This window comes from Macaca mulatta, chromosome 10, assembly GCF_049350105.2.
Source record: "Macaca mulatta isolate MMU2019108-1 chromosome 10, T2T-MMU8v2.0, whole genome shotgun sequence".
NCBI classification, from domain to species: Eukaryota; Metazoa; Chordata; class Mammalia; order Primates; family Cercopithecidae; genus Macaca; species Macaca mulatta.
In genome coordinates, this window is record NC_133415.1 from 10,187,659 (window position 1) to 10,201,382 (window position 13,724).

At 51.3% G+C, this 13,724-nt stretch overlaps 1 protein-coding gene and 3 long non-coding RNA genes across 14 annotated transcripts in view; 2 read left to right on the top strand and 2 right to left on the bottom strand.

Annotated features, from left to right (window-relative positions):
* The window catches only part of ZC3H7B (zinc finger CCCH-type containing 7B), a 64,272-nt gene that overhangs the window by 40,702 nt on the left and 9,846 nt on the right, over positions 1–13,724 (bottom strand). For 7 of the 11 annotated variants that reach the window (XR_013398951.1, XR_013398950.1, XR_013398953.1 and 4 more), the window contains exon 2: positions 3,858–3,916. The exons of 1 other annotated variant lie outside the window; for it this stretch is intronic. Coding sequence is in view for 3 of the 10 variants with exons in the window: in XM_077949472.1 (XP_077805598.1) it covers positions 3,858–3,916 (59 nt within the window). In the remaining 7 variants the exon portion in view is untranslated. Of the gene's footprint in view, positions 1–3,845; positions 3,917–13,724 lie in introns of all 11 variants that reach the window. 3 more of the 11 variants (XR_013398954.1, XM_077949474.1, XM_077949475.1) reach the window with 1 other exon arrangement.
* On the top strand, positions 4,175–8,113 carry LOC144331639 (uncharacterized). Its single transcript, XR_013398979.1, has 2 exons — positions 4,175–5,154; positions 7,813–8,113. It is a non-coding gene; the product is annotated as an uncharacterized LOC144331639 (long non-coding RNA).
* Positions 5,398–9,104, bottom strand: LOC144331644 (uncharacterized). The gene is made up of 2 exons (XR_013398986.1): positions 8,383–9,104; positions 5,398–6,049 (listed from the first exon to the last, which is right to left on the bottom strand). It is a non-coding gene; the product is annotated as an uncharacterized LOC144331644 (long non-coding RNA).
* LOC144331656 (uncharacterized) lies at positions 10,388–11,533 on the top strand. The gene is made up of 2 exons (XR_013398999.1): positions 10,388–11,056; positions 11,377–11,533. It is a non-coding gene; the product is annotated as an uncharacterized LOC144331656 (long non-coding RNA).

Genomic DNA, 13,724 nt, shown 5'->3' on the forward strand with positions numbered 1-13,724 from the left:
CTTCCCATACTGCTGCAGTGTCTGTCCCCTCTGCTGCCCCACCAAGGACCCCATCACTACCCTCTTGGCCTCCTGCCTCCAGCCTCCCCTCTACCAGTGTCCTTTTTTTTTTTGAGACGGAGTCTCGCTCTGTCGCCCAGGCTGGAGTGCAGTGGCGCGATCTCGGCTCACTGCAACCTCTGCCTCCCGGGTTCACGCCATTCTCCTGCCTCAGCCTCCTGAGTAGCTGGGACTACAGGCACCCGCCACCACGCCTGGGTAATTCTTTGTATTTTTAGTAGAGACGGGGTTTCACTGTGTTAGCCAGGATAGTTTCAATCTCCTGACCTCATGATCCGCCCGTCTCGGCCTCCCAAAGTGCTGGGATTACAGGCATGGGCCACCGTACCCGGCCGTAGACATCTTAAGGTCCTCCGCAAGCTGGGGCCAACCCACCTGTCTCCATTCACTTAGGGCTCTCAGGGCGTGCTAAGCACATGAGGCACACATGCAGCAACACAGCGTAGGAGGAGTGGGGCAAAAATAGCAGGACTGATATGAAAAGCGGTGAGTCCCACTGTGCTTCCTGCAAAGCCTTAGGAGGCCAACAGACGGCTTCAGGGAGGCTGCCTTGTAACTGGGCCTTCCTAGAACTCCCCTTTGGAAAGGAGAAGGAGGGGACAAGAGTGAACATTTACCCCAAGCACCACCTGGCCCCTTAACCCTCACAATGACCCTGTAGGTGAAATGGGAGAACCGGGCTGGGGATCCAGCTCCACAGATATCAGTGACTGAGGCTGGGGACACAGAACTCTTCTGATGGAAGACAGCAGTGGCCGGAGTCACCTTGTTCACCAGACTGGCCTCTGAATAAATTGGAGCACTTCCCCAAAATCAAACCCTCACTCCCAAAAACGGGAGAGGACCTGCCACCCATGAAGAGAGATGAGCTAGCAGCCCCTCTGATGACCAAGTCTGAGGAGGGTTTGCAAACTCCCAGGCATGGCAGCAAGGTGGGGTTGGCCAACGGCCCAGGGAGTGGCTGCTGAACTTGGGGCCATGCTCTAGGTGCTCCCAAAACTCCTAATCAAATCAGCCCAGCGCAGCACACCCTCCAGAAGCAGCCAGGAAAAGTGACTGTGTTGTGCGCTGAGGAAGGAGGATGTGTTGTGTCAATATGAACACTCACTCTGGGAGAGCAGCATGGACACCGAGGTTGTGTGAAAAGGGGCCCAGTTTGCGGTGACATGGGTGAGAAAAGGCAAGGGAGTACGCTGGGCACAGCGGGACACGCCTGCAATCCCAGCTACATGGGAGGCTGGGGTAGGAAAACTGCTTGAGCCCAGGAGATTGAGACCCACCTGGGCCACACAGGGAGACCCCATCACAAAGAAAAGAAAAGGCAAGGAGTGTTTCATTGGTCTGTGTGAGAGAACAAAAGTGGGGAGTATATAAGGGAACATGGAGGCAAACTCCAGTTTTGTTTTTTTTTTTTTTTTTTTTTTTTGAGACGGAGTCTTGCTCTGTCGCCCAAGCTGGAGTGCAGTGGCGCGATCCTGGCTCACTGCAAGCTCCGCCTCCTGGGTTCACGCCATTCTCCTGCCCCAGCCTCCCGAGTAGCTGGGACTACAGGCGCCCGCCACTGCGCCCGGCTCATTTTTTGTATTTTTAGTAGAGACGGGGTTTCACCGTGGTCTCGATCTCCTGACCTTGTGATCCACCCGCTTCGGCCTCCCAAAGTGCTGGGATTACAGGCGTGAGCCACCGCGCCCGGCCAAACTCCAGTTTTATGGGGAGCTCTATTTAAGAAAAAGAACACAAAATGATGAACACAGGATTGCAAGGGTGCATGCCTTCCAGGGCCTTAGAAGGGGCTCGTGCAAGTGAGAGGCCACGATGCCTACGCTTCATTAGCATTGTGATAATTATGCCTCTGGGGATCTACTTGAGAGCAATAAGAGAAAAAGGTTACTCAAAATATTTTGTGTGTAAAAAAAAGAGAAACAAAACAAAAACAAATGTCGGGCCAGGTGTGATGGCTCACACCTATAATCCCAGCACTTTGGGAGGCTGAGGAGGGCAGATCACGAGGTCAGGAGTTCGAGACCATCCTGGCCAACATAGTGAAACCCCGTCTCTACTAAAAATACAAAAATTAGGCCGGGCGCAGTGGCTCAAGCCTGTAATCCCAGCACTTTGGGAGGCCGAGACGGGCGGATCACGAGGTCAGGAGATCGAGACCATCCTGGCTAACACGGTGAAACCCCGTCTCTACTAAAAAATACAAAAAACTAGCCGGGCGAGGTGGCGGGCGCCTGTAGTCCCAGCTACTCAGGAGGCTGAGACAGGAGAATGGCCCGAACCCGGGAGGCGGAGCTTGCAGTGAGCTGAGATCCGGCCACTGCACTCCAGCCTGGGCGACAGAGCGAGACTCCGTCTCAAAAAAAAAAAAAAAAGGCCGGGCGCGGTGGCTCAAGCCTGTAATCCCAGCACTTTGGGAGGCCGAGATGGGCGGATCACGAGGTCAGGAGATCGAGAGACGATCCCGGCTAACACGGTGAAACCCCGTCTCTACTAAAAAATACAAAAAAATAGCCGGGCGAGGTGGCGGGCGCCTGTAGTCCCAGCTACTCGGGAGGCTGAGGCAGGAGAATGGCGTAAACCCGGGAGGCGGAGCTTGCAGTGAGCTGAGATCCGGCCACTGCACTCCAGCCTGGGTGACAGAGCAAGACTCCGTCTCAAAAAAAAAAAAAAAAAAAAAAAAAATACAAAAATTAGCTGGGTGCAGTGGCGTGCGTCTGTTATCCCAGCTACTCGGGAGGCTGAGGCAGGTTGCTTAACCTCTGTGACCCTCAACTTTCTCATCTGCAAAATGGAAATAAGGCTACCTACTTCACGGGTTGTTGTGAAGACTAAGAAGATGATGGATTGGCCAGGCACGGTGGCTCACGTCTGTAATCCCAGCATCTTGGGAGGCTGAGGTAGGAGGATCACTTGAGCCCAGGAGTTTGAGACCAGCCTGGGCAACATACCAAGGCCCCATCTCTACAAAAAACTAAAAAGATTGGCCTCGTGCAGTGGCTCATGCCTGTAATCCCAGCACTTTGGGAGGCTGAGGTGGGCGGGTTACCTGAGGCCAGGAGTTCAAGGCAGCCTGACGAATATGGCGAAACCCCATCTCTACTAAAAATACAAAAATTAGCTGGGCATGGTGGCACACACCTGTAATCCCACCTACTCAAGAGGCTGAGGCAGGAGAATCGCTTGAACCCAGGAGGTTGCAGTAAGCTGAGATCATGTCACTGCACTCCAGCCTGGGAAACAGGGCAAGGCTCTGTCTCAAACAAACAAACAAACAAACAAAATTAGCTGGGTATGGTGGTGTGCACCTACGGTCCCAGCTACATGGGAGGCGGAGGCAGGAGGATTACTTGAGCCCAGGAGGTCAGGAGCACCACTCACTCCAGCCGGGGCAACAAGGAGAGACTCTGTCTCAAAGAAGACACAGATGTGAAGGTCCCAGTGTAGAGACTGAGATTGTAAGTGCTCCATAAACAGGGACTATTGATTGATCAGAAAACTCGTGCAGTCATGCAAGAGAATTAACAGGGAGTGCAAATGTGAAGGGTGAGGGTAGAATTATCTACCGGACAAGATCGAAGGGTGACCTGGGCCAGGGAGCATGTGTGCATGTGGAGTTCACGCCCAGCCACACCAGCCTCTTCCTGGCTCCTCCCACCTGCCCACACCCCAGCACACACAGGAGCCTTGGCAGTAAAGGCTCAGCAGCGAGAAAAGGGAGCGCTGGGAGAGTGTGGCTCTCAGAGAACCCACCCCTGCCCACCCAGCCGTCCAGCCCTGGCCACATGCAGGCTTACTGAATGAACTGCAGCCCCTTCTCGATGTCCGCCTTCCGTTTCTGCCTCTCCATCAGTCTCTGGGGGAGAGAGCACAGTCCATCAGTCAGCAAAGCCGGGTTGCCGTCGGCCACCCCCACTTTGTGGGCCCTGTGATTGGGTGCTCTCACTCCCACACTCATTCCCTTCCCCACGTCGCCCTCAGGGCGGTGTCTTCCCCACCCACGGCCCCCTGGACTCCTAGACTGTGGTGCCCTCAAGGGACAAGGGGCATAGAGGCCACCTGCCCTTAGGCTTGAGCTACAATACCTTACGGACACCCTCAAGTTCAAGGGAAAACTTTTTTTTTTTTTTTTTGGAAACAGAGTCTCCCTCTGTTACCCAGGCTGGAGTACAATGGCACCATCTTGGCTCACTGCAACCTCCGTTTCCTGGGTTCAAGTGATCCTCTTGCCTCAGCCTCCTGAGTAGCTGGGATTACAGGAGCCCACCACCATGCCCAGCTAATTTTTGTATTTTTAGTAGAGACAAGGTTTCGCCATGTTGGCCAGGCTGGTCTCGAACTCCTGACCTCAGGTCATTCATCTGCCTCGGCTTCTCAAAGTGCAGGGATGACAGGCATGAGAAACCGCGCCCGGCCCCCTTTTTTTTCTTTTTTCTTTTTTTTTGAGATGGAGTCTCACTCTATCGCCCTGACTGGAGTACAGTGGCACAGTCTCAGCTCACTGCAACCTTCATCTCCTGGGTTTAAGCGATTCTCCTGCCTCAGCCTCTGGAGTAGCTGGGAATACAGGTGTGCACTACCACGCACCGGGCTAATTTTTGTATTTTCAGTAGGGGTTTCACTATGTTGCCCAAGCTGGTTTCAAACTCGTGACCTCACATGATCCGCCTGCTTTGGCCTCCCAGAGTGCTAGGATTACAGGTGTGAGCCACTGTGCCCAGCTGACAAAAGCTTTCTTTTAGAACGTATGTTCTAGTGGAGAGGCACATGACAATAAATATATCACATAGTACAGGAAGGATACACGCAATTAAGAAAAAATAGTAAGATAGAGTGACAGGGTGCTATAATTCTGAGTAGTCTGAAAGGCCACTTTGATTTTTTTTTAGCCAGAGACTCACTCTGCTGCCCAGGCTGGAGTGCAGTGGCATGATCTCAGCCCACTCCAACTTCCACCTCCCGGGTTCAAGCGATTCTTATACTTCAGTCTCCCAAGTAGCTGGGACTACAAGCACTTGCCACCATGCCCGGCTACATCTTGTTTTTTTTTTTTTCTGAGAGGGAGTTCCGCTATGTTGCCCAGGCTGGAGAGCAGTGGCGCAATCTTGGCTCACTGCAACCTCCACCTCCCGGGTTCAAGCAATTCTCCTACCTCAGCCTCCCGGGTAGCTGGGAATACAGGCACGTGCCACCATGCCCTGCTAATTTTTTGTATTTTTAGTAGAGACGGGGTTTCACCATGTTAACCAGGATGGTCTCGATTTCCTGACCTTGTTATCTGCCCGCCTCGGCCTCCCAAAGTGCTGGGATTACAGGCGTGAGTCACCATGCCCGGCCTATTTTTTTGTATTTTTAGCAGAGACAGGGTTTCACCACGTTGGCCAGGCTAGTCTCAAACGCCTGACCTCAAGTGATCCACCCATCTCAGCCTCCCAAAGTGCTGGAACTACAGGCATCAGCCACTGCGCCTGGCTCACTCTGACATTTGAATGGAGATCTACGTGTATGATGTGAGGGAGCCAGCCCTGTGGATACCTGGTGGGAAAGGGCTCCGGGCAGAGGGAACAGTGAGTGCAAAGGTCCTGAGGGAGGCACCTTGTTGGTGTATCTGAGAACGTGCAAGGAGGCTGGTAAGGATGGAGCAGAGTGGGCAGTGCGGAGGGTGGTGAATAAGAAGGTCAGAGAGATTAGCAGGGAAGACCACATGTAGAGGTATTTTCATTTTCTTTTTTGAGACAGTTTCACTCTGTTGCCCAGAATGGCATGATCGCTGCAACCTCAAATTCCTGGGCTCAAGGGATCCTCCCACTTCAGCCTCCCAAGTAGCTGAGATTACAGGTGTGCGCTACCATGCCTCGCTAACCTTTAAAATTTTTTGTAGAGACAAGGTCTTGCTATGTTGCCCAGGCTGGTCTTTTTTTTTTTTTTTTTTGAGACGGAGTCTCGCTCTGTCACCCAGGTTGGAGTGCAGTGGCGCGATCTTGGCTCACTGCACGCTCCGCCTCCTGGGTTCACTCCATTCTCCTGCCTCAACCTCCCGAGTAGCTGGGACTACAGGCACCCGCCACCATGCCCGGCTAAGTTTTTGTACTTTTAGTAGAGATGGGGTTTCATCATGTTAGCCAGGATGGTCTCAATCTCCTGACCTTGTGATCTGCCCACCTCGGCTTCCTAAAGTGCTGGGATTACAGGTGTGAGCCATCGCACCCGGCCTCCCAGGCTGGTCTTAAACTCCTGGTCTCAAGTGATCCTCCCACCTCAGCCTCCTAAAGTGATGGGATGATAGGCATGAGCCACGCACAGCACCCAGCCCATAGAGGTTTTGTAGAGGGGGCAGACTGTGGATTCCACTCCAAGGCAGAGGAGTCACAGGAGCTTTTGAACAAAAGGGCCATTCTATCTCTAGCTTTGCTCTACAAGAAAATGAGTTGTCACTAAATAACTGAGATTTATTTAAATCTCACAACATCCCCATCAGGTAGAAAAATAGTACTCTAAGAGGCTAGGAAAGTTATTCAAAGCCATGCAGTCAGCCTGGATCCTGGGTTCAATGACACTGTGGAGATAGGCATCAGGCAGCCTCATTAACAATGCATCAGGAGACCAAAGGCCCCATCCCTCCAGGCACCTAACACCCCACACCCTTCCCTCCTCTGGGAACAAAATTTCTTTGTTTCGAGATAGGGTCTCGCTCTGTTGCCCAGGATGGAGTGCAGTGATCTTGGCCCACTGCAGCCTCCATCTCCCGGGCTCAACTGATCTTCCCCCCTCAGCCTCCTGAGTAGCTGGGACCACCACACATGGCTAATTTTTGTATTTTTATTTTTTTAGAGATGGGGTTTTGCCATATTGCCCAGGCTGGTCTCGAACTCCTGGGCTCAAGAAATCGTCCCACCTGAGTCTCCCAAAGTACTGGGAATATAGGCCTGAGCCACTGCGCCCAGCCAGAAAATTCTTACAGGGAGGGTGTTATGGCCTGGATGTTTGTGCCCCCTCTCCCATTCATATGTTGAAGCCCTAAACCTTATATTTGGAGACAGGGCCCATACGGAGCTAATTAAGGTTAAATCAAGTTATGATTCAGTATTTTGTTGGATGAATTCTCTCTCTGCACCACGTGGCCGCTGCCCAGGGATGGGAGAGGGATGGTATTGGCAATTCAAGACTGGCTTTCTGGCCAGGCACGGTGGCTCATGCCTGTAATCTCAGCACTTTGGGAGGCCGAAGTGGGTGGATCACCTGAGGTCAGGAGTTCAAGACCAGCCTGGCCAACATGGTGAAACCCCATCTCTACCAAAAATATAAAAATTAGCTGGGGGCCAGGCGCAGTGGCTCACGCCTGTAATCTCAGCACTTTGGGAGGCCGAGGCAGGCAGATCACGAGGTCACGAGTTCAAGACCAGCCTGGCCAACATGGTGAAACCCTGTCTCTACTAAGAATACAACAATTAAGTTAGCTGGGCGTGGTGGCACATGCCTATAATCCCAGCTACTCAGGAGGCTGAGACAGGAAAATCTCTTGAATCCGGGAGGCAGAGGTTGTAGGGAGCCAAGACTATGCCACTGTACCCCAGCCTGGGCGACACAGCAAGACTCTTCTGGAAAAAGAAAAAAAAAAATTAGCTGGGCATGGGGGCACACGCCTGTAATCCCAGCTACTCAGGAGGCTGAGGCAGGAGAATCACTTGAACCCGGGAGGCGGAGGTTGCTGTGAGCCGAGATCGGGCCACTGCACTCCAGCCTGGGCGACAGAGCAAGACTCTGTCTCAAAAAATCAATAAATAAAATAAAATAAAAATAAAAATACAAAATACAAAAGGGGAAAGAACATAAAAAGGAAATTCACAGGAAAATCAATCATTAAGATACTCAAACTCACTGATTAAAAAAAGATGCCAGTCAGGCGCGGTAGCTGACGCCTGTAATCCTAGCACTTTGGGAGGCAGAGGCGGGCAGATCTCCTGAGGTCAGGAGTTCAACACCAGCCTGGCCAACACGGTAAAAACCCCGTCTCTACAAAAATACAAAAAAAAAAAAAAAAAAAAAAAATTAGCCGGGCATGATGGCGGGTGCCTATAGTCCCAGCTACTTGGGAGGCTGAGGCGGGAGAATCGCTGGAACCCGAAAGACAGAAGGAAGTTGCTGTGAGCCGAAATGGCACCCCTGCACTCTAGCCTGAGCGACAGAGAGAAACTGTCTCAAAAACAAAATCAAAAACACAAAAAAACCACAAGATGCCCATTTTCACCCATGAGACTAAGGTGAAAAGCAAGCCTGGCTGACGAGGGTAGAGAAACTGACACTCCCAAACCCTGTGCATACACTGACAGCGTAAACTGGAATCATCTTTGAGAAGCAATATAGCAACATGTACCAAAAAGAGCAACGCAGGCCCTGCTGGCTGCACCCAGCCGCCAGTTTCCCCCTCCTCCTTCAAGGTTGTCCCTTTCCCAAGCACTCAGGTGAACCTTCACCGGGCTAAGCCAATCAGAATGGTCTTTTTCCCTTGCCAGTGATTGGCTTCAGTAAGGGCATGTGACATCATCCTGGCCAATGAGAAAGGAGGGAAAGTCAGCCCAGGGGCTTCTGGTACAGGATTTATTCACGCTGAAACTGGAACACAAGGAAGAATTCCTTTTCCTGCCGCTCTATGCCCAGGTGTAACAAGATGAACACATGGGATAACAGAGCAGAAAGACAGACTAAAGGTATTTAATGACACCTGACCCAGTCCAGGCACAGTGGCTCACGCCTGTAATCTCGGCACTTTGGGAGGCCGAGGCCGGGGGATTGCTGGAGCCCGGGAGTTCGAGACCAGCCTGGGCAATGTGGCGAAACCCCGTCTCTACAAAAAAATACAAAAAATGAGCCGGGCATGGTGGTGCATGCCTGTAGACCCAGCTACTTGGAAGGCTGAGATTGAAGGACCACCTTGCCCATGAGGTCGAGGTTGCAATGAGCTGAGATCATGGACACTGCATCCCAGCCTGCCTGGGCAAGAGAGTGAGACCCTGTCTCAAAAAAAAAAAAAAAAAAAAAAAAAAGGCCAGGCTCAATGGCTCACGCCTATAATCCCAGCACTTTGGGAGGCCGAGGCGGGCGGATCACAAGGTCAGGAGATCAAGACCATCCTGGCTAACACGGTGAAACCCAGTTTCTTCTAAAAATACAAAAAAATTAGCAGGGCATGGTGGCGGGCGCCTGTAGTCCCAGGTACTCGGGAAGCTGAGGCAGGAGAATGGCGTAAGCCCAGGAGGCGGAGCTTGCAGTGAGCCGAGATGGCACCACTGCACTCCAGCCTGGGCGACAGAGCAAGACTCCGTCTCAAAAAAAGAAAAAAAAAGAAGTCTGACTCAAAACATTACCTGCTTCCGGAACTGCCCCACCTGGTTTTTTATGTGAGAAAACAAACTCCCATGTTGAGCTAGGAATTCTGTTGCTTGCAGCCAAAAATCTTCCAAATGCTAAAATGTCCTTTCACTTTGACCCAGAAATTTCACTTCCAAGAATTTAATCTACGAAAATCCCTGCACATGTACTCAATTATATTTGCATAGAGATGTAGTATGTACTCAATTATATTTGCATAGGGATGTAGTATGATTATAATTGTTTTGTTTTTGAGACAGGGTCTCTGTCGCCCAAGCTGGAGGTCACTTCAACCTTGACCTCCCAGGCTTAAGCGATCCTCCCACCTCAGCCCCCCAAGTAGCTGGGACCACAGGCACGCACCACCACCCCTGGCTAATTTTTTTTCGTATTTTTTGTAGAGACAGTGTTTCACTACATTGCTCAGGCTGGTCTTGAACTCCTGGCCTCAAGGAATCTACCCACCTCAGCCTCCCAGAGTGCTGGGATTACAGGCGTGAGCCACCATGACCAGCCAGGGATGTATTATTATTATTTATTATCATTATTTTAGAGGCAGGGTCTCACTGTATCACCCAAGCTGGAGTGCAGTGGCTCCATCATGGCTCACTTCAGCCTTGACCTCCTCGGCTAAAGTAATCCTCCCACCTCAGCTTCCCCAAGTAGCTGGGACTACAGGTGTAGGACGTATTATTATTATTATTATTACTACTTTAAGAGAGTCTCACTCGTTGCCCAGGCTGTAGTGCAGTGGCACAATCTCAACTCATTGCAGCCTCAGCCTCCCGAAAAGCTAGGACTACAGGCATGTGCCACCATGCCCAGCTAATTTTTTGTAGAGACAGGGTTTCACCATGTTGTCCAGGCTGGTCTTGAACACCTGGACTCAGGCGATCTGCCCGCCTCAGCCTCTGAAAGTGCTGGGATTACAGGCATGAGCCACCATGCCCAGCTAGGATTTTTTTTTTTTTTTTTTTTTTTTGAGACGGAGTCTCGCTCTGTCACCCAGGCTGGAGTGCAGTGGCCGGATCTCAGCTCACTGCAAGCTCCGCCTCCCGGGTTCACGCCATTCTCCTGCCTCAGCCTCCCGAGGATGTATTATTTTTAAGAGTAAGTGAAAAACTAGAAGAAACCTTAATGTCTACCACTAAAGGATTAACTTAATTAATTAAATTATACTATATCCATAGCATGGAATACAATGCAGCTATTGAATCTCTATGTATTGTCATGGAGATGCCTCCGTGCATGGTTGAGGAACAAAACAAGAAGCAGATTTCTCTGTTAGGGGCTCTTCTCACTCTGCCCAGGTCTCAAGACCAACATTCCCAAGCTTCCATTTAAGGGACAGTGCTCCTGCTCTCTTCACTACCAGCTCCCTAGATGAGCTCTTGCATTTCATGATAACATGAGTCATGTTAATGACTCACCTATCTCTTCCTCCTGCCAGGCCCAACCCCCTACCCAGTATTTCAGCCTCAGATCTCTTTTTTTTTTTTTTTGAGACGGAGTCTCGCTCTGTCGCCCAGGCTGGAGTGCAGTGGCGCAATCTCAGTTCACTGCAAGCTCCGCCTCCCGGGCTAACGCCATTCTCCTGCCTCAGCCTCCCGAGCAGCTGGGACTACAGGTGCCCGCCACCAGGCCCGGCAACTTTTTCTGTATTTTTTTTTTTTTTTTTTTTTTTGAGACGGAGTCTTGCTCTGTAGCCTGGGCTGGAGTGCAGTGGCCGGATCTCAGCTCACTGCAAGCTCTGCCTCCCGGGTTTGCGCCATTCTCCTGCCTCAGCCTCCTGAGTAGCTGGGACTACAGGCGCCCGCCACCTCGCCCGGCTAGTTTTTTTTTTGTATTTTTAGTAGAGACGGGGTTTCACCGTGTTAGCCAGGATGGTCTCGATCTCCTGACCTCGTGATCCGCCTGTCTCGGCCTCCCAAAGTGCTGGGATTACAGGCTTGAACCACCGCGCCCGGCCCTTTTTCTGTATTTTTAGTAGAGATGGGGTTTCACCGTTTTAACCAGGATGGTCTCAATCTCCTGACGTCGTGATCCACCCGCCTCGGCCTCCCAAAGTGCTGGGATTACAGGCGTGAGCCACTGCGCCCGGCCAGATCTCTTATCTTCTGGGTAGTGGTACCTGGAAGTCCAACATCCAGGCTGCCTATGACTTCCTGCGCCCTCTACCTGGAATGCCTCTGCCACACACACCTTCCCAACTCCTACTCTTCCTTTAAGACCCAACTTAGATGACTCTGTGTTCAAAGTCCTCTTTGGTGCCATCTCAGCTGGATTGGGTGTTTCTCCAACTGAACACATTCCAAACTGAACTCAGCGTCTTCTCCCCTAATCCTACTCCTCTTCCATTATTCCCTGCCTCTATTCACAGCTCTGAGCATCATCCTGTTCTCAGCCAACCCCCAGTTTCTTCCACCTTTACCTCATAAATATTTCCCCACCTTGCAGTCCCTCATATCCTCTCCACAAGCATGGCTATCTCTCAGGTCTTCAACATCTCCTGCCAAGTTTCCAATAGGCCCCTCCAATATGCTCCCATTTAGTGGTCAGGGATATCTGTGTAATGCATACGCCAACGTCACTTCCCCGCTCAAAACCCAAGCGCACGCATGCACGCATACACACGAATGAATGCAGGCTAAAAAAAAAAAAAAAAAAAAAAAAGGTGAGGCCGGGCACGGTGACTCATGTTTGTAATCCCAGCACTCTGGGAGGCCGAGGGGGGCGGGTCACTTGAGGTCGGGAGATCGAGACCACGGTGAAACCCTGTCTCTACTAAAAATACAAAAAATTAGCCAGGCGTGGTGGCGGGCGCCTGTAGTCCCAGCTGCTCGGGAGGCTGAGGCAGGAGAATGGCGTGAACCTGGGAGGCGGAGCTTGCAGTGAGCCGAGATGGCGCCACTGCACTCCAGCCTGGGCGACAGAGCGAGACTCCATCTCAAAAAAAATAAAAATAAAAAAAATAAGGTAGTTCTGGGCCAGGCGCAGTGGCTCACGCCTGTAATCCCAGCACTTTGGGAGGCCAAGGCAGGCGGATCATGAGGTCAGGAGATCGAGACCATCCTGGCCAACATGGTGAAACCCTGTCTCCACTAAAAATACAAAAATTAGCTGGGTGTGGTGGTGCGTCCCTGTAATCCCAGCTACTCAGAAGGCTGAGGCAGGAGAATCGCTTGAACCAGGGAGTCAGAGGTTGCAGTGAGCCGAGATTGCGCCACTGCACTCCAGCCTGGCAACAGAGTGAGACTCCGTCTCAGGAAAAAAAAAAGAAAGAAAAGAAATTAGGGGAGTTCCATTAGACTGCTAGATTTGGTGTTTTAATTGATACTATAATCCAGGAGAACTGCTTTCCTTTGTAAACCTGTGTATTTCACTTTATACTTTTTCTTTTTTTTTTTTTTGAGACAGAGTCTCACTCTGTCACCCAGGCTGGAGTGCAGTGGCGCGATCCTGGCTCACTGCAACCTCTGCCTCCCAGGTTCAAGCAATTCTCCTGCCTCAGCCTCCCAAGTAGCTGGGATTACAGGAACCCGCCACCACGACCAGTGAATTTTTTATTTTTAGTAGAGATGGGGTTTCACTATGTTGGCCAGGCTGATCTCAAACTCCTGACCTCAAGTGATCTGCCCGCCTCGGCTTCCCAAAGTGCTGGGATTACAGATGTGAGCCACCACGCCTGGCCTATACTTTTGTTTTTGTTTTGCTCTGCCACCTAGGCTGTAGTGCAGTGGCGGGATCTCAGCTCACTGCAGCCTCCGCCTCCTGGGCTCCAGCAATCATTTCACCTTCGGCGTCCTGAGTCGCTGGAACCGCAGGCACGCTGCACCATGCCTGGCTAATTTTTTGTACGTTTTGTAGAGACAGGGTTTTGCCATGTTGCCTAGGCTGGCACTTTATACATTTAAAAACATGACAGGTCTGAAAAGATTTAGAAACCCTATTCTAACGAATCATATTATTTATCCACCCAGTCATATCAAAGGTAGGTGCTTGTTACCCCACTTTTCACAGAAAAGTGAAGCGTGGTGGGGATCTGTGACTTGCCCAAGGCCACATTGTTGCTGAGGAAGAAAGCTGGAGCTACTGGCAGGGCTCCCGGCTCCAGGAATGAATGTGAAATGGCAACCTGCAGCTTGTGTTCTTGTCAACTGGCTCACCTTGAACAGAAACCAAAGTTCAGGAAACTTCCCCAGACCTCCCCAACTCCCTGGTCCCTGCCCCACAAACTAAACTAAGAGTCAGTAGCAAAGCACACTCCTGTTTCCAACGGCAGCATTCTGGTTACA